The sequence below is a fragment of the Mauremys reevesii genome, linkage group 3 (assembly GCF_016161935.1).
Source record: "Mauremys reevesii isolate NIE-2019 linkage group 3, ASM1616193v1, whole genome shotgun sequence".
Classification (NCBI taxonomy): domain Eukaryota; kingdom Metazoa; phylum Chordata; order Testudines; family Geoemydidae; genus Mauremys; species Mauremys reevesii.
The window spans coordinates 42912033-42932964 of NC_052625.1; the positions used below are offsets into that span (position 1 = coordinate 42912033).

Here is a 20932-nt window from a genome sequence, read left to right on the forward strand (position 1 = left end):
GCCTGGCGCTGAACCACACCGGCCAAGCACGGGGGGGCGGGGAGGGAGCCGCGCGCCCAGCGGGGACGGGGTGACGGGGCAGCCACAGAGGCGAGACCCCAAGTCTCTCTCGCTGCTGGCGCCCGGCTGCCGGCCCCGCGTGTCACGGCCCCGCTCCCAGGCCTGCGCCGAGCTGGGCTCCTGCAGCGGGAGGCGGCGCGCGCAGCAGAGGGCACTCAGGGGCCCGCCTAGCGGCCGTCGGGAGCCTGCGGGAGCCGCCGCCGCCGCCTCTGCCCGGCCAGCCGCGCGGGTAAGCAGGGCTCGGGGATGGCGCGCGGCGCCTGGCGAGCTCCCGGGCTCGCCTGCGGGGCTCCCGGCTGGAAGCGGGGCCGCGCTGCCTGCCCTGGGGCCGGCCGGGACCGCGCGCGCTGGCCGCAGACCGGCTGCAAGGGGCAGCCGAGGAGGGGAAAGGCGCGAGCCTGGCTCCCTCCCAGCGCCCCGCCGAGCTGGGGGCATCATCTCCCGCCGTCCCGCGGCTCGCTGTGTCTGGGGGGCTGGCGGGCCATTGCCCCGGGGCCAGAGGGCGCTCGGCATCCTCCGGGGCGGGACCTGCCAGCTCCTGATCCTGCATTTCAGCAGAACCAGGCTTTGAGCGAGCGCCGAGTGCAGGGGAGACTCCGCAGAGCTCGGGCCACTCTCTGATCACAGCCCAGCCCCTCGGCAGCGTGGGGGGGACACAAGCACCTAGATCTCGGGGGAAGAGCGCTTCCGAGGCTCTCAAATACAGCGGTGCATTTCCACCAGCCATGGGTCCAGCCTGTCACCTCGCAGACACTGCCCGGAGAATTTCACACAAGGAGCAAAAATCTGGAACCGGACTATTAAGGCTCCGACTTAAAAGCAGGCAGGAAAGGCAGTTGGGAGACTCCGGGCTCTCCCCTTAACTCACCGCATGCGGAGGTAGGTATTTAGTGCTGGATGCTACTTAGAGCGATTCTATTGGACACCCCCTCCCTCCATCCCGCAATACTTGTCGGAGGTGTTTATATATAACACGTTGCGAAGTGAGCTTCAGTCACCCTCCCCCCCCCCCCCCAGGATGACTCAGTCAAACATCAAAAATTTCCAGCTTTCAGCTAAAAATGGCATCAGAAGCCATGCCCGGGGGGAGGGGGAGGCGGGGGAGACATGAAAAATGGGTTCTGTTCCTGTCTCCATTTCCTTACACACACACAGCTGATGTTCATCTCCTATTTGAAACGTTTATTTTGAAATCAGAAGGGTTAGTATTCTGCTACAGGCTTTTGCGAAGACTGGATCCAATTTTCGAAGCCTGTTGCCAATATTTGTGAGTCATTTCCTTGGAATCCTACCTTTGGTGTTTATTTCCCTTAGAAGGAAACTTGTAAAAGAATAATAATAGCTCTTATTCTTCGTGGAAAGTAGCACACAGTACAGTGGAAGACAACTTGCTCTTTGTTCCAAAACACTTTTTTTTGTTTTTGTTTACTTTCTTCAGCGGACAAAAGCGAAGAAGGCAATATAATTAATCCCATATAATTTATGGTGCCAGCGACATTCGCGTACTGCTGCACTGGAGTGAAAAGCGAACTGGGAAAGCCATTTTAATTGGTGCATCTTTAAAGAATAAATAAAGAGAACCGTATTGTGACTTTGGAACTCTGTGATATTAAACTGCTTTGCTTTGTCAACCCATCCAGACTTGTTTGATCCCTTTTCTTTCCGTTACTTCAGTAATAATAATAATGTCTAGCTTTTTCAGCTACAACAGACTTTACAAAGGTTAACTAATTAGAAATACTAATTACAAAAAACCCACCTTATGTTAAAATAACATTAATTATAGTTTGCAGTAACTGAAGCATCTTTCATCACCCAGGATCCCAAAGTGTTTTGCAAACTAAACTTCCCTGGACTTCAGTGGAGGCAGGCGGGGGTTCTATAGACCTGGAAGATTCACGCAGGCACCAGTTGGATGGTGGTGAGGCATATGGCAGAGGAAAATGGACATTTCGGCTGAGAACATTGGAAGAAACATCTATTCTTATTTTTAACAAATTACCATGGAATCTTACTGTTCTCATAGAATAGGCAGGACCTTGGTTTTTAAGGGCTCATCTGGGAATAAAGTATATAATAGACTTCATGGAATCTGGTTTCACTTGCTAAAATCATAGGAACATAAGAATGGCCCTTCTGGGTCAGACCAAAGGTCCATCTAGCCCAGTATCCTGTCTTCTGACAGTGGCCAGTGCCAGGTGCTCCAGAGGGAATGAACAGAACAGGTAATCATCAAGTGATCCATCCCCTGTCACCCAGTCCCAGCTTCTGGCAAACAGAGTCTAGGGACACCATCCCTGCCCATCCTGGCCATTGATGGACCTATCCTCCATTAATTCACCCAGTTCTTTTTTGAACCCTGTTATGGTCTTGGCCTTCACAACATCCTCCAGCCAGAAGTTCCACAGGTTGACTGTGCGCTGTGTGAAGAAAAATCCTCTGACCAAAAAAAAATCACAAATTTGCATACATTGTCATATATTTGCATAAATCCAGATACAGACCATCATAAACAGATGCCTTCCTATTTTAAAATTTAGCAGTAATGAATCCCAGTGGGGAGATATTTACACACAATTGGAGGGAGCACCTGAGAGGTGCAATGTACTCTATTTAAATCCCAATAATTAAATAATTTAAAAAGCTGTCCTTGCCATTTTTCTTCTCTTTCATGGTGACAAGTAGTAGGAAAATGGATGGTGAGGAGTGTCTGTTAGTACTACTTAATTAACCCCAGAATATCAAAGGGAAATGCAGGAAGTCAAAACATTTAAAACAGTTGTGTTCTGGCTTCTTAAAATAAGTGGTAATAAAATATTAAGGTCATACACTGAAAAATCAAAAATCCAAAAAGTGCAATTTTTCTCCTATAGAACCGTTTGCTGTCTAAGCTCAGGGAACAACCCAGTAGCCCCAAGAAACCCCCCAATGTACCTCCAAGAAGTTGCCATAGGAAAATTCCAGGAGGAAGGGGGTTAAATGAAAAATCTGAGGCACGCGTCCATTGAAAAAGATGGGTGAAAATATTTTTAGAAGTAGGTCTTGTGAGACAGAGGCTGGAGCATCTGGATTTGAATAATCTAAATTAGGAGAGAAGTCAAGGAAGCAGATGATGATTTAGAAGCATTTTCACGCCAGAGCTATTTCTTAAAACACACAAATCACTCTCTGATTTCATGTGAATTCCCCCCGCACTGAGCTGGGAGTCCGGCATCAGAAAAAAATAGTGGATTGCTTGAGTTTCCCTGAATTAAGGGCCAAAAACTACAGGGAAAACTACTAGACTTGGCAGGTCTGTAGTTGATCTACCTCAGAAGGATGAAGAGCTGAATTGACCCTGTTGGCGTGTAGATCTGTTGTTCTGGCAGTCTAGGTATTTCAGACCTGACTTAACTCTGTCACTGCTGTTGGCACATGCATATGTCTGCCCAAGCAGCTTTTAGCTACATTTCCAGTGCAGTATGCATATGAATGAATGGAAAATCACACATCTGCAAGGCCCTGAATCATTTTGTTCCCATCTACATCCCTAGTTTCGTTTTCTCCTTCTCCGCCCTTTTCCTCCTTGCACTTTTCTCCCTTTCACTTTACTTCTCCCTTTACCTTTTTGTTCCATACTCTGTTTTATACCTTCTATGAGGCTGCCTCTGTCTGAGACAAGTCTCCCTTCTGATCTGTGAAGCATCTTCTCTCTCCCCTTCAGCTAACCTCTTCAGTCAGCTCCTGCTTATTCCTATTCATTAATAATCCCCATGGACCTTTCCTCACCTTAACCGTTGGCAAGTACTTTGCCTTGTGTCTTTTTGTTTGTTTGTTAGATGGAAAGCTGGCCAGTGTAGGGACCAGCTCTGAATCTATATGTGTAAAACATATATATATGATGCTACTATATCATATATCATATATGATGCTACTATATATTAATGTTATTTAATAATTACAAAGAAGGAGCAGGTACAACAGATCTTCCTTCCCTCTCTCTCTCTATGCAATCCCACATCTTGACGTGTGTCTCTGCTCTCTCCTCCTGGAAGTCTCACTGTTACCAAACTTAACATGACCAATCCCTGGCCGCTTGACTCGTTTTCGGTCACTGGGGATAACATAACCGTTCTCCCTGTCACCCATACCCTTAACTTAGGGATCTTCTTTGACTCCTCCCTTTCTCTTGCTGCATCTAGGCTATGGATGAATCTTTGCTGCTGCTGCACCCATAACGTTCCTAATACTTATCCTCATCGTGCTGTGTCCGCCAGGCCTTGAGCATCTCCCATCTTCCTTACTGTAACTTCTGCCCACTCAGACTTCTGACACCCACATCCTTCCAGTCTGAGCTGCTCAAACACAGCTACTGAGAGATCAGCTCCCTTGCTCACTGTCCTGACCACAGGGACTCCCTCTACTGTCTCCTTCTTCTTTCCCTGCATCCAGTTCAAGCTTCTTTTATTCACCTTCAAAGACCTTCCCAACTCTGCTGCCCCCTACCGTTCCACTCCTCTCTTGTCGCGTCTCTCCTCCCCCACGCCAACAATGACGCCAGCGTTGCTTTACCCATGTGCCAGCTTCTCACATGAGCATCCCATCTGCCATTACACATGGAAAGCCCTCCCTGCCTGAGCTGTAAGGATATTTCCATTCCCTCCTTCACACCCCTCTCCAATGCTCACCTCTGCTGCCTACAAAAAAAGGCAGCCAATTCATAAGGGCTAAGCTGACATGGGGAGGGACTCGTTTACACTATTTCTGTTTTTTTGTAAATGTATATATAAACACTGCATATATTTGACTGTATTTCTCTTTCCTCACCCTTTATCTGGCACTTGTTTTCTTAGATTGAAAACTCCATTCAGCAGGGACTATGGTTTGCAGGTGGTTGGACAGTGCCCAGCACAATAGGGCTTTTGAATGCCACAGCAATTTAAATATTAAATAATAACCAGGTATAGCCAGAATATTTGGCAAGTTTATTTCCTAAATACATGGCTCAACAATTTAATCCAGCTAGGAAAAGCAAGGCAATACAGTGTTTAGAATGCCGATCTGTCCTTAAAGTATGCCTCTATACTATAGGATTGCTACAGAATATATGGTAAATAGTGAGACCTGAGCAGGACAAGCTCAGGAGTTAAGACTGGAGCAGCCTCTATTTCTTTGTCTTTATAGATCTGAGAGAGACCTGCAGCGTTATTGTAACAAACATTTGAAATGTAACTTCTGTTTTTAGAGGCATTCCAGAACTGTACAAAGAGCCCTTTTCATTGACATTGCATCAGATTTGTAAAGTGAATGGCATCATTAGAGTTCTCTCATTAACATCATAATGAATCTGAAGGAATAGTGGGTGAAAATCCTAGCAAATGGAATAGAGTAGCGATGTATAGTAGTCTTACTATATAAAACTGCATGCAGAAACAGTTTGACATTTTAACCTTCAGGCTGCTGTAGGTGCCTCAGGGTGTCCTCCTGCAGCATGCATTTGGCTGACAACGTGGAAAAATTGTGGTCGCCTACGGATTAAGGGCTGGGTTCAATAAAAACTGCCACCGAAGCCCACACAAAGCTCCAAAATGGATTTTAAAAAATGGAATTCGGCCCTAAATGTCAGCCCTATTGCTGCAGTTTTGAATAGTGACAGTAGTGTGCATTCAGGTATACATATTTTATCCTTTTATAGCCAGCCGTGTTAATGGAAGCTCACAATTCATACATTTTGAAAAGTCTCAATGAAATACATGGGCGTTGGATTGAATCCAGATATTGCATATGATAATGTAGTGTAAATGGATTGCGAATGTGACTGGGCGACAAGGGGACCTGGGTTCTATTTCTCGTTATGCCATTGATTTGCTGTCCGACTGGTAAAGCACTTGGACTAAATTCTGTCACCCTTAATCATGATGAATAGTATCCTAACCTGCAAGCAGTCCCATTGAAGTCCCATTTGGGCAGTCAGGTATTATTTATATTGAGTAAACATGGCAGAAATTGGTGCCTGGAAACATTTTTTCAGAAATGACCTTCGATTTGGGATCCAAATTTAGACCCCTGGAGCCTGATTTGCAGAGATGCTGAGTACCCGCAACTCTCTTTTAATACAAGTGGACTTGTGGGAAGTAAGGGCACCCCAAATTAGAGGCCCCTTTTGAAATTTTGGGCTTCAACCTCTGTGCATGTAAACTAGTTTCTCTGCTGCGAAATTGAGAATAGTGACCCTTATCTTTGTAACGTACTTTGAGATCAACAGATTAAATGCTATGTATTATTCTTTATGCTTTGTTTTTATGATGTTATAAAATGTTACAGAGAGCAGATTTTGTTCATAGACCGTAGCTGTTTATAAAAGTTAAACCAATTTGCGTCTATTAATGTTGTATGTTCTAAATAGCAGGCACAGTTAATTTACTTTAAAAACTGTCTGAAAAATTGTATTTTTCAAGATGAATCTGTTTCTACTCTGAGAACTGTGCAGGAAGCATCCCAGCTCGTTCTTCTTTCCGTGTGTGCTGTGTGTTTGTGCTCAAACACAGAAAGACCAATTTGAAATGAAATATTGTTTTAAAAAAAGCAGGACCGAAAACTTTTATTCCAAATTTTATTCTAATAAAAACATCCGTCAGAAAAAGGCATCCACGAGAGATGCTGATTTATAAGACGTTATTACATGCAAAGAAATCTCGACTTCTCCAAAGCAGCAGCAGGTCTCTTCCAACCTCTTTTCTCTAAGGACAAATGCTAAGTCCTGACATAGTGCCAGCATCAGGAGACTAATGTCTAACTGTGAGTGACTGCTCAGGGCAGATTAATGAGTAGATCAGTTCATGGGTGCTTTCCAATGACAGCATAATCTTTTTCGGTAGCATATATTTGATTTTTAGCTGGTTCTCAGTCCTGGGTGAGACAGAATTACTCTTACTCTGTCCATGTGAGGGCACTCTAATGGTAACTAAATAAGATATAGTAACTAACAGATATAATGTAATCTACAAGGCTAGTAGGTCGTGGGCCATGCTTTCCCGGGCCATTGTTTCTTTCTCCAGGAAAAAGAAAGGCTTAACTAATATGCTACCAATGAGAATATGAACTAAAAGTATTCTGTATGTTGTATGTTTCCCCCTGGCTGAGAGAGTTCCAAGTCACATGATAATTTGGTTTCATAGAGGGAAGTTGAAAGTGCACATTTACGGTTGGATTCTGTAGTCCTTCCTCAGCCCAAACTCCCAGAGACTTTAGCTGAAATCCCATCTGACTCCCACTATTCAATTTGAAGCGAATGTAAATTTTTGGCTTGAGTAAGGGTTACAGGATCGAGCCATAGTATTATCTAGCAAGCCAGCACTTGCCCATTTCTGAAGAAAGTGGCACTCCGGGTGCATTCTGAAGGTATCTGATAGATGTTAATGATTTATTTTTCTTAATCGCTCACTTCTGCTGCCCCTGATATCTTTCTCCAGCCAGGCAGAGTTTAATTGCTCGCACTTCTAATTGCTGGGACCACGTCCCCCTCTCCGCCCTCTCCCCATTCCCCACTGGCCTCCCCTTGGATCCTTGTCTTCCTGCTGTAGCACCGACTTGAGACACACAGAAGGAGGAAAGTCAATTCCAGTTTCTTGGAGAGAAGAGGAGGGGGAGGGGCCAGGCGGTGTCTCGGGGCATTGTTCTGTACTCCGGTGCCAAGAGAAGTAGGTGAACTGGGGAAAGTGAGTTGAGCCGGTGCCCCTTTCAGGAAGTTTGCTCGCTCGCTCGCTCGCTCGCTTTGCGCTGCCCTAGGAGGCAGCTCGCTGCCTGGCGCTGGCCCTGGAGTCCCCGCTCCTGCTTAATATTCTGCCTGCTCCGTTGATGTTGTGCTTGGCTCCTGTGGGACTGCAACTCACGGCTTGAAACTGGAGCCAATTTTCTGTCTTCATCTCACAGTGTTTTGACTGGAGGCAGATCCAGTTCAGTCCGATCGGGGCTAGTGGAAACAACTACCTAAGTCTCTCTGTGTCTTTCGCTTGGGAGCCGGGGAACAGAAAACAAACCTACCACACACACACACACACCCGCGCGCGATGTGGCTGCCGAGGCAGGGCTGCTGAGCAGGAGAGCATGGGAAGCGAATGAACTGATTTGTTACATACAATCTGTGAGCATCGTTTGGATCTGCTCGTTTGATGTATTTCCATGGAAGGGGGGGAGGAGATCTGTGCATGGGGGAGGGGGATCTCGGGGAGAGGAGGGAGGGATCCTCCATGCGTGGGATCTGGTCACTCTTTTTTAGTAGAGGGGTTTTTCCCGCTACAGGATGAAAAATGTAATTTTAAAAGGCACCTGGATCAACGGACCCCGGGGAGGGGAGTCGGAGAACAATAAGCACTGGGATAGAGAGAGCTGGAAAAAGAGACGCTCCAAGCTGGACGCACCCGCTGCAGCAAGACAGAGCCTACACTGGTGTGGACAAGAGAGTTTGGGGGCTGCGTAATTACGCGGTGAGAGAGCACCCGGCTAGGCAGCGGAAGGAGGGCAGGACGAAGGGGGGAAGAAAAGGATGGCGAAGAAGTGACAGTCCCTCCTGGAAAGCCGCGCTCCTCCTCTGCGGTGCCGGGGGACTCGCCCCTGCCCGGGGCTGCTCGGGCTGACCTGGCTGTTGTGTTCTGCTTGCAGGTCTCCGGCGCTCAGCAATGACTCTGGTGCTGTCCATGCATAGATTCTGCGATCCCATTGTCTCGGGAGGAGCTGCCGAGATCGCAGAGTACCAGACCCTGTGGGAGTCGCACTGTGGCAGCAAGACTAGCCCCCCGGATCCCAGCCAGGCTCAGCAGCAGGGAGACAGGGCACCATGTCATTCTCTGGCAGGTATGGCTCCCTTCTGCCTCTCTATGGCAGCTAAGCGAGTGGCCAAACGGTGGGGGTGGGGTGTCAGTACCCTTACGGGAAAAGTAGTCTGGGCAAAACGCATGTCATTAGTGTTGTATTGACTATATTCAAGAAGCCAGTGCTTTTTGGCAGAGAACTGGATCCACTCGAACCAGCTTCTACATGCAGCAATTTATCTGCCACAGCCTTCATTCATCCTAAAGCAATGTCTGGGGGGAAATAGATGGCTACATTAAACTGACAGTAATTTCCTTTTCACTATCTGTGTAAGCATATGGATAGATTGGAGGAATGTGCCCCAGGAAATATTATACTACAGTCACTCTCCAAAGGGATAAAAGTCATACCGTTCTGGCTAGTTGTCAGTTCTTTTCTATGGGTCTTAAGGAACCCTGCACATAACTGGCTATTATAACAAGGCATTTGTCATAAATACATTTCGTATTGGCCAAAACAGGATGGAGATTGTGTCTATTTTGGTGCGGGGTGGGGGAAGAGAAAGGGGGTCCAAGCATGGCCATCTTTATTTAGATTTTTGTGAAGATAAAATATTATAAAAATTGGATTGTAACTATTCTGGGTGCCAGTTAATAAAGTATTGACTAATGATAAGTGATGCTATAAAATGTATTTGTCCGAAGATATGTTACCTTTTTTATCATGAAAGGTAGAAACAGACTCTTACCTTTTGTTGAGTATATCTGATCTATGCTACAGTCAGTTGTATTTTTACATGTCCATTTCTGGCTTTACACTAGGACACAAAATGATCCACTTCTGAAAAATTATTTTAAGCTACTAAATCTTCTTCCAGGTGTATGGAATATATTTAGCAACTGTAAAATAAAATTTCTTCTGTAATTCATGGTCCCTGGAATCTGAACATGATGCACTGGTGAATGCCACTACTTGTTGGACTGCTTGTAAATTCAGAATGAAAGTTTTATTAAAGAAAAATATACAGGGAATATCTAAGTATGCCAAATGCACTAATGTCCTATAGTGTCTATCAGACTGACCTTCAACTGCCCATGCTATTGCATCATATGAGTTATTTATTAGTAAGGTAAAAAGTTTATTTTTGATCGCTACAAATATATATAAACAAACGTGGTAGACTTATCCTGTAGTGAGAAAGGAAATGAACAGTATTTTGTTTGGAGAACCTCAGGCAAACCACATGTCATTTGTCATATCTGATTTATTACCCACAGGATCACATTACAGGGGAATTTCAAATCCTATAACAACATCCAAGGTCACATACTTTAAAAGGAAATATGTGGAAGAAGAGGATTTTCATCCACCACTCAGCAGCTGTACGCGTAAAGTATGTTTTTTAATAGACTTTTTTTTACTGAGCGTTTCAGATACTTAGTAACACTTGCTTGACTCATTTCCAGAAGTTGAACTACTCCACCCAAATGATGAGAATAATCCAGCTGTTTGCATAGAAACAAATAGTTCACACTTTTTTATTGTATTTTATTATTACTGTCATCACATAGTTTAAGAAACAAAGGGGTTTGTTCAGCTATAATAACAGTAAATACAAACACTCTGAATAACTTACTTTTCTAACAGGTTTTATTCATAAACAGTTAAACTGTGTTTACAGAGGTTACACTGGAGCTTACACACCAAAAATGCATAATGTAAATTTAACAAAAGTAAGCTCCAGGCTCTCCCATTTTTTCAGTACTCTTTTTCCAGGATTGCTAGGCTCAACATACCCTAGTGGGTATATAAATCCTACATAGAAACAGAATTATTTGAAAGGGGAATATATTCTACTCCAAAATTTAATCTTACTTATAAAATAAAAACCCTAACAACTCAAAACAAATTAAAAACCCAAACAACATATTTCTTTTCTAGAAAGGGGCCTGGGTGATGTTTAACAATTCATGGGAGATTTTAGAAAACTGTTTATGCTCCTGCTTATTAAGTGCTCAATCCTGCAAGGTACTGAGCTCCCTGCCCTGCACCTTGCTGGATCATGGCTGATTTCTCTGGCAGTGCTACGTTGTACATTTAGTATCTGAGATCTAGATAAACTTCCCCCAATATATTCTTTTATTGTAAAATCTGTTTGAATTAGTGCTTGTGAAAGGAACCACTCAGACAGCCCTGGAGATTGGAGTCCTCTCTCTGTCTATAGAATAGTTAAAGCAAGTGTAACACTGGTCGTCATCAGTGGGCAGAATAGAACCTGGGCCTCTGGAGCTTAGTGCATGAGTTTCTACTGCATGAACTAAAAACCACGTGGCTGTAAGCTAAGATTGAAGAGCAGATTTGTACTCTCTCTCTAAGTTGTCTTGGTGCCACTAGATGGGACAGAACACCACACCCAAGAAATGTGTGCGTGGGTTACACAAGGGCAGAGGCAGTGCAAGTTTCCCACAGAACCTTGTAGTGCATCTCAACCTTTACCCAGAGAGGCAAACGTTAGGGGTGAGAAGATAGTTCAGTCTCCCATTCTCCCATGGACTCCTTGCTGAGGAAGGATCCCAGTTATGTTGGTGATTTCTCTGGACAGCTTCACACTTGGAAATGCAGAGCAACTACTAAATCATTTCAGAAAGACCCTAGAACAGCCATTACAGAGTACCAATTTTCAATTATGCGAGCTGTGGGAGGAGGTTTGGGTGCTGGGTGCAGGCTCTGGGCTGCCCTGGGGCTGGGATGGGGGAGCCAGAGAGGAGGACTCCCCCAGCCATTTTCCCGCCGGCAGCAGTTTGCTCTGGGGGAGCGGGAGGCCCGGGACACTCCCTCCCTGGCCCGACACTCACCCAAGTCCCTGCATGCTGCTGCTCAGGAGGTCCAGCCAGGATAAGCCCCCTTCCCCCGAGTCAACTCGGATTTGCCTGCTGGGGGGAGAAGGGGCTGCCATGCGCCTCCTCACTCCACAGATGTAGCAGCTGCCTCAGCCTGCCCCCGGCGCCGCTCCCTTGTAGCCAGCAGTGGCCAGTGAGGGAGCACAGTGGAGAGCAGCAGGGATGTTCTGGGGAGGCATGCGGGGGCGGCAGCTGGGGCCGAGGGAGAAACCCAGCCCCGAACATTGGTGGAGCCAGGCCCCCCAGGCTCTGAATTTGCTGGAGTCTGGGTACCACAGGCCCATATAACTTTCCGCTCCTGCAGATGGTGGGAATTAGAGCAGCCTGATGTGTTTCTCCACAACTAGACAGATTACATTCTGTGCTAAAAATGGAAATTAGTTAATACTACTGGGAGTAACATTCACTACCCCTCTGCGCTTTGATTCCCATAGTAGGGGTCACAGAGCAGAGCCCATGGCCTCCTGGGAGTAGTAACCTGGCCATGCTGCCAATGCTGAGAAGGAAATCCTGGCAGGAGCCTAGAAGGGAGAGCAAATCTGTGTGCTTGTGGCCAGGGTTTTCCATAAATCCCCAGCCTCTTCTAGTTTCCTGACCTTGTTCCTGTCCAGCCACATTCCCACTAGACCCAGGGATTGTTGGGTGTAGTACTCAGCTCAACAGCTGCACTCCAGATGCCGCAGTGATATTCGATTGTTTTTACCACACTGCCAACATTTTTCTACACAATAGTGGGATAAAAGCGTTTTGACTAATAGACACTCCTCATTGTGGAGTAGGGAGACCAGAGAGCAAGTGTGAAAAATCGGGACGGGGGTGAGGGGGTAATAGGTGCCTATATAAGAAAAAGCCCCAAATATTGGGACTGTCCCTATAAAATTGGGACATCTGGTCACCCTATTGTGGAGGCCTATTTCATTGGTAGTTCTGACATTTGTTCCATCTGCACTGTTGTTACTTAGCAGGCCTTTGGTATGGAGGGCATGCAGGAGGAAGCCACCCTTCAGTCTGGTGGCTTTGGTGATGCCCAACAGTGGCTAGGGCCTGATCCCGGCTCTAGTCACATAAAAAAACACATCAGCTAAAACATTTCAGCGAAATTGCACAGTAGCTTTACAGTTTACACAGGATGCAACTAAAGAGCCAGTTGTTCACATCCAGTGTTTGGTCACTCGAAAGCCTACACATATCAAACACTTAGCTATTTGTCTCCCCAGTATGAGGGCACATCTGACATTCTGGCCATGAAAAATAGGGTCCCTCAACGCATGGGTGCACAAATTCAGAGGCCAAGCTGAGATCCCTAAGGAAATTTGGGCCACCCAAAATGTTAGCTGGATTTACATACTGCTGATAGGGTGCTTAACATGCTTCTTATTACATAAAGCAAAACACTCTAATCCCTTTTTTTGCCTCTTCTGTCTCTTTCGTTTTCAGACAGTTTCTGGTTTTGAGGAGCGGGCACACATTCTTTACATGTCTTTGGAAAAACTGAAATTTATTGATGATCCTGAAGTCTACCTACGGAGATCTGTCCTCATAAACAATTTGATGAAGAGAATCCATGGAGAAATTGTCATGCAAAACAACTGGTGCTTCTCTGCTTGCTCTTTTGGTGGTCCCTCATCACAAGAGTGGTTTATGGCTCAAGACTGTCCTTATAGAAAACGTCTTCGGATGGCAAAAGAGGAATGTGAAAAGTTCCATACTTGCTGCTTTTATCAAGAATGTGGCAGTCACTATTTAAATTTACCCTTCTCTGTTAATGCTAATGGGGAGAATTCTTCTTCCTCTTCTTCCTCCTCCTCCTCCTCCTCTTCCTCATCCTCCCCTATATCTTTGCCAAGTTGTTCCCACCAGGTGGATTATGGCATCAGCAGTGCCCCTGTTTACAGGAGTGATGACCAGATTCTTGCTAACGAAATATTCATTACTAATGCCAAGTCTCATGGTAATCAGGAAAAGGCAAAATTAAATGATGAGAAAGGAGATAACGAAACTGATCAAGCTGGTATCACTCTAAACTGTGAACCTATGAAAGGCGACCTTGCTCTTGAATGTAAAGGCAAATTTTATGATTATTTTGAGACTGGATGTAATGACAAGAGCAACATAAATGAATCTTGGAAAAAGTCCTTAAGGAAAAAGGAATCTTTACCAAGTAATAAAATGTGCTGCAGCAAAGGAAGTAAAATATGAGCCATCTTTTTTTGCTGTAACTTTGAAGCATGCACAGCATGTTATCTATCAACATTTTATTTGGAATGGATTTTTTATAGTTTTGTACAACTGATACAATCATGCCACAAACGTTGCATATAGTTTTAAATGACTGGAGAGCAGATTGCATAAAGCATCTGTATGATCTGCATCAGTGAGCTATTTATAAATATGGAGACTTCATAAAGAGCACAGTTGAATTACTGCTTACAACTATAGTTTAGCTTTTGTTACTGAAAATACCAATAAAACCAGATTGGGAAAACATACCCTTTTATATATATGCCCTCCCACATGGAGTCTGCCATTAATTAAGAGGAACCTCCATTATGTTTACCAATTAATTAGATGTTTGGTAAACAAATTGATATTACCAGCAAGGGTGCTCTGCTTCCTGTAACACAATATTTGTTGTGACAAAAGACTGGATACTATGGACTGGGATTAAACAGTTTCTACACTTGCATACCGACACTGTTAAATTCACATATTTAACAGTTTTGTACAACTGACAAAGATAGGATGTATTGTGAGGAAATACCTTTTTATGGGCTCTTAACCAGAAATACCACATACAGCTCAATCACTTGCACATTTTCAGCTCAGCTGTAATAATTAACGAGGCTTATGGTGGTTTGTTATTATACAGGGCAGGTTTTTTGGTGCCTTACTTTTTATCTTAATTTTTGCCAGCGTGAAAATTAAGTATAAAATCCGAGCTGCAGCAGGGATTTATTAACCTAAACGGAAAAAAAACCAGGATGGATCAATATTATTAGAAACCTGTAATCTTTGAAATACTGAGTTCGACTTCTTATTCAAACATTGCTATTCTTCCTTTTTGATGCTCTATTGCTTTTTGATTTGCTATCCTTAGGAAGGGATTTAAGAAACAATAGAGAGACGTGTCTTGTAAACAAGCACTAGATGCTTGAGCATTTCTATGGCAACTGTCTGTTGCTGAGGATCTTTTTTTTTTTTTTTAAATTCTTCCATATAATGAAGTTCCTGAACCAATGGCATGCTTTATACTTTATTCTGTTTAGCATAATTTCTCTCTTTTAGATTGCAAAAGCATGTGGGGGTTTTCTATGACTTTTGCTGTTGATTTAAAACAAAACAAAAAGCACAATGTTAATAAATAACGTGGCGATAAGATTTTATCTGAAATAAATGTTTTAATTTTAAAAAAGATTATTTTGGAGAAACAGGGCTTGAAGTTTCAATGATTAAAGACAAAATTTGGTCATACTTAGGTACATCATTTAAAAATGCACATTTTTTAAAACATACATATTACATTTTTCAGGGGGTGATTAAGAATATGCTGGGTCCTGGATCCACCTAATTTTTGGATTCCACACCCACCTGGACAACTGTGGATGTGCTGTGCATACCAGCCAAATCCAAACCATAGATGACACCTTATTGCTGCCTGTCCTTGTCTGGGACATTGTGAATCCAAACAATAGCTCTTTCTCGCTGGTTCTTGCCTCAGGAACAATTAGCTGTGCTCATGCTGTCCATTGTTTACTAAGGGTGAAATTCACCCCTGTGAATGGAAGCAGCCCAGTTCCAAATTGGATGTAAGTGGGATTTAAGGAGTGCACAGACCTTGTGCTGGCACTCTGCACAGGGATAAATTTCACTCTAAGTGTATAGTCCGGCACTCATTTAAGTCACTGACATACCTATGGAGTTTAGTAGTGCAGAATCAGGTTCTGATTCACTGCTGCCTTGGGTTCCTCTTAGAATGTAGGCCATGGAGTCCAAAGAATCTCTCTTTATCTTCCCCTGCTGTTATTTTTCTTTATGGCAGGTAATATGTGTACCCTATAGTCAAGATTACAAATTGGGCATCTGTGATCAACACCTCCACTGGTCACTCTTGGCAGCTTGTCAACTGCTTTAGTTAAATAAAGTTACCTCAATATTTGCAGTATTTCCTACAGGAAGGATATTGAATGCCTAGGGAATTTTTCAAAAAACTGAGATAACCATTATTTAGTGATCTAAGACAAAACTGGCTTGTTTGTAAGGGTTATCCCTGTAACAGGAATCAAACAACAGAGAAAATAGGGATTACACCTGATTTCTCCAAGACAGAAGCTTTTTTATTATTAATAATAATATAAAATATAGATCTCATTCATACAGTGTATGAGTAGGATCATCATTTAGACATTTGTCCACAAGGACCAATTATTTAAAAGCTGATTTTCTTGTATTATAACCAGTTAGTCCAGTAATATCTGCTCTTTTTTCAGTATTTGATAAACATTTGATGTTTTAAGCGTAGCTATTAGATCCTTGTATACTAATGTGTTGTTGTAGTAAAGTGAGGTTTCCTTGGTACATATTTATTAAAATGAACCAAAATTCATTTTGATTTTACATCTTTAATGGCTGTTGGAGTCGTCCCCTAATCCTGCCCCAAGGAAAGATCATTTAATCAAATCGTTCCAATGTTGAAAAGGTTTAAATTACAATCAGTTCTTTTACCACAGATGCAGACCATTACAGAAGTCTAAACTGTCAATTTTTAGAACACTTTGGAACAGAATTTTAAGATATGCTGACAAATGTAAAGGGGTTGTTTGCGGCATAGGGCTGACATCTGGGATTGTACAGGTATAGCTACGGACAGAATTGGGCCAAACTTTGCAAACTACAGAATTCTCTTTGGGCCCAGTCATGCAGAGTGGGGAACACTTGTGAGGTGCTGAATGACATCAAGTCCCCTTGTGTTCAGCACTCTGGACAGGCAGGCCAATTTGAGAAAACTGCATCCAATGTATGAAGCCATAATGCCGTGGTATTAGTTTATGGGTCTTGTTTACACTCTGTTGAAATGTGGAATTATCTGAAACAATTCTATAATTATCTCTGTATATATAATGTATTTCTAAGCCACCTACCACCTTGGTATGTCTAAATGTTGGACAAAATTAAGACATATCAGAATTTATACAAAGATGGTGTTATTTTATCCGTTCTCTGAGAACAGCAATGTGGATTTAAGTGTTCCTTGATGTCTTTCCCCGACCCTTCTTTATAAACTATTACACGTGCTGAAAGTAAATATGTAGAACTCAACAGTGTACTAAACATTCCTGTTTGTTTTTCAAAGGGATGAGCTATTGTTCTGTTAAAGAGAAAAAGAGAAGTGTATCTGAAGCAACCCGGGTAAACTGTCAAAAATATAATAGCTATTGTTATGAGTTTCAGCTTAGAGATTCATAGTGGGTTTTGTAGTTTCATTTTTGGTTTGTAGTGCTTTAAGTTATACTAAGGACCTACACCAGACAGGGTCTTTTCCCTGTGACTATTCAGTACCAAAGCACTTTTCTTTCTATCACAAGTTTCCAACAATTGGTTCTTTTCCAACGTCATATTAATTCCCTTCTCTCTTATGTCTTATGTGGAGCTTAATGCATCTTCCCCAACTTGATACCAGTCTATCTGCTTGAGAGAACTGGTCAGAACTTCTTATCTATCAAGGAATTGTTTTCTTCTGCACCAAAAGATACTTTACTCATAGAATATAATTTTATAAAGCATTGAGACTTTCATCAGGCAATTCTATGCTTATATCTCAAGTCTTAGCATACAACAGAAAATAGAAATGGAACAAGGGTGTTTCTGTTGTTATGTCTATTTTACTGTTGATAAGAATAAAAGTGCTGTTTTATCTCCAGGATCACTTCCCAATAGATTATACATTTCCCATAGAAACGTATAGTATATTTCAGTTGAAAAAAGTACTGCACTTCTTTTCTAAAACGTACACAGTAACACTATTGTGCTTCATTCATACTTATTGCATTTGTTAAAGAGTTTACATTGTACAACTTCTCTGAGGATAGCTTGGAAAAATAGGTGGAGACACAGTTGTTTAGGTGTTTGAAGTGCATGCAGTGCAAGCATTTAAATATGGGCAGAGGACAAGTGTCCGTATCACTCAAATCACCGGCATAACTGGCACTAATTGGCAAGCTGGAGGGCAGTCTCAGCAGAGAGGGCAAAAGCTGAATGAGCCATGAAAGCGGAGCTAGCCTTTCACTACTAGAGATGATCCTCTCCAGAGCAAAGGTTGAGAGAAACTGCTATTTTCATCTGTGGAAAAGGTGAATAGGGAAATGTTATTTAGCCCTTTACATAACACAAGAACGAGGGGTCACCGAATGAAATTAATAGGCAGCAGGTTTAAAACAAACAAAAGGAAGTACATCTTCACAGAACTAACAGGCAGCCTGTGGAATTCATTACCAGGGGCTGTCATGAAGGCTAAAAGTATAACTGGGTTCAAAAAAGAGTTAGAAAGTTCACGGAGGATAAGTCTGTGGATGGCTATTAGCCAAGTTGGTCAGGGAGACAAACCCACGCCCCGGGTAGCCCTAAACATCGGACTGCAAGAAGCTGGGACTGGACAACAGGGGATGGATCACTCGATAATTGCCCTGTTCTGTTCATTCTCTCTGAAACATCTGGCACCAGCCACTGTTGGAAGACAGGATACTGGGCTAGATGGACTTGGTCTGACTCAGAATGGCCACTCTTAAGTTCTTATGTTTCATCATCCCATGGTCATTCTTCTTCCTTTTCCTCTTTTATCATATTTACCATATTATAAAATTTCCCTCTGATTCAAACTCTTGAACTTTTAGTCAGTGCTGTGCCTTTCACTGCCATACTTATTGGAAGATCCAGTTCTGCACAGCAGATACAATGAACAAGTTCAAAGATACAGGAAGACTAGAGTGTTTAAAAGGAGAATTAAATCGATAGGCCAGATTCACCGAGACATTCTTGTTGCTTTTTGCCAGTCTAGCAATACAAAGCAGTCGTAAACCCGGTTTAACTGTCTGGCTAAACTGGGTTTACAGCTAATTTATGTTGCCAGAATGAAACAAAGGAAGAGACTAGTATCGGTAAAACTAGCCCAATATTTTAAGTGGAGAAAGCAGGCTAAATTCTGCACTCAGTTACACTTATGCAATCTCATTGACTTCCTGAAATAAAGATGAAATCCAGCGGTGTAACTAAAAGCAATTTTTATTTTACAATCATAGAAATATAGGGATGGAAGGGACAGCATAGGTCAGCTAATACATCCCTCCACTCTGATGCAGGTTTAAGTTACTTACAATGTCCAGAATAGAAACTTGGGTAAATTTTATCAAAATGAATCATTCATTTCAATGGACAGTTTAAACTGCTATGAAATCTCTGATTTTTTTTTATTAAATAAATATCACAGTTATGCTAAAGAGCTCAAATGTATTTGTTCTCTTGTATTGTCCACTCATCTCCATGCAATTCATAAGAAGTGGAGCAATCCTTAGTTTATGAAGATAAAATCCAGTATACTCAGTGTAGTAATAAAAATATTTCACAGTGGTGTGAAACAGTAGTAATAAATTTCCTAGCAGTATAGACAGTATGTCTGCTAGAAGAACACAATTAAAGAAGTACTTGCAAAGAAATCATGTGGGAGGTTATAAAGATGTGAATCTTTCACAACAGCCAATGAGTCCAGTCAAGAGCACTTAGAATATACAGTAATTTCCTGTGTTTTTGAATATCACTTTTAAATTCTATGACATGGAAAAAGATGACTAAACTAAGGGAGTTTACACAAGTTCGCCTTGTGATGTTTGCAAACTATCTCTGTGAGGTCCATTTTCTCTAATGTAAACATCACTCCGGCATTGTGCCCAGAGCTTCTGCATCAGTTAATCCAGCACAGATTAATTTTGAAAATGTGAGATATGTTTCAGAGGCCATGTAAGGCAGTGTTTTAGCCCTAGTGAGTTGAGCAAAGATCACTTTTGGGTGCGGAGGGACTCCTTAGTGGGTTGGAATGAAAACCCCACCCCTTTTGGCTCTCCACAGAGTGGGTAAAACAAAGCTGCTGCTGCTGTGAGGCCAGGCTGAATTCACCACAGAGGGTCTGTGGCTTTTTATATCAGAGAAGCCTGTGGTAAGGTATGGAATGTCTCGGATCAGACATGTGAACCCAGCTGAGTGATTATGCAGATACTGCTGCAGTCAGAACTGTGCAGCTTTCTGTTGCTTTCTCAAGCTTTTATGCTATGGAATGCTGTAGATAATTTATGATACTGCAAATGCAGCCCAGAGGCTGAAGGTGTTTTAATGTTCCAGTTTTGCAGATGTCTCCAGAAAGATGGTGCGGACTTTATTCTCATGAGTCTCAGCAACTAAGCAAAGTTCTCCCACCAAATTCAGCTGGGCCCATAGGCCATGTATGCAAGTTTGCAAGCCTGTTTGAATTTTCAAAAGTTACTGTATAAACTGGTGCAAAAGCCCTTGCATTCAAGAGCCATACTGAACTGGGCAATGTGCTCAGTGAAAAGGCATAAGATCTCCGGTTAGGGTATCAGGCAAAATCAATAAGAAATGGTGTTTTACTTGGAAAATGACATCTCTTCTGCTATATGCAGTGTTGTTGTAGCCATGTTGGGCTAAGGATATTAGACAAGGTGGGTGAGGTAATATCTTGACCGGAAGCTAAAACTTTTCTCTCTCACCAACAGAAGATGGTTCAATAAAAGATATTAGCTCACCCACCTTATCTCTCCTGCTAGTTATTGCTCTCTGACAGCACCACATCATTGTCCAGTTTACAACAGAAAACATCTTTTCAGATGCACCAAGCATGCAGAAACAAGACAAACAGACCTCTTGAGGTCTGTTCATTTCATTCTTCCTCTGAGCACAGCATTTTCCTTGAGGAATGCAAGGTAATGGCCATCTGTGATGGGGTATCCATCCCACACAAAGCCTGAATAGATAAAATAGGCCAATTAGCCAACAGGGCTGCACCTGGAGGGGAGCCAAGGACTGATAAGGCCTAATGGCTGATGAAGCCCTGCTGGGGGAGGAGCTGGGACAGGCTTATAAAGAGAAGAAGTTGGTGGTAAGAGAGGGTCTGCAGAGAG

The 20932-nt window shown here is 43.1% G+C and overlaps 1 protein-coding gene across 4 annotated transcripts; it reads left to right on the forward strand.

Moving 5' to 3' along the window:
- Window positions 1–236: 236 nt before the first annotated feature.
- Window positions 237–16353, forward strand: SERTAD4 (SERTA domain containing 4). 4 transcript variants are annotated; one of them, XM_039528421.1, is made up of 4 exons: window positions 237–289; window positions 8701–8892; window positions 10128–10243; window positions 13188–16353. In XM_039528421.1, exons 2-4 carry the CDS (start codon window positions 8718–8720, stop codon window positions 13947–13949), a joined length of 1053 nt encoding a protein of 350 aa, XP_039384355.1. In that variant the 5' UTR covers window positions 237–289; window positions 8701–8717; the 3' UTR covers window positions 13950–16353. The 4 variants fall into 4 exon arrangements, with proteins under 4 accessions (XP_039384355.1, XP_039384357.1, XP_039384354.1 ...); XM_039528423.1 differs by lacking the exon at window positions 237–289 and adding an exon at window positions 7708–7739; XM_039528420.1 differs by lacking the exon at window positions 237–289 and adding an exon at window positions 7922–8182.
- Window positions 16354–20932: the final 4579 nt, after the last annotated feature.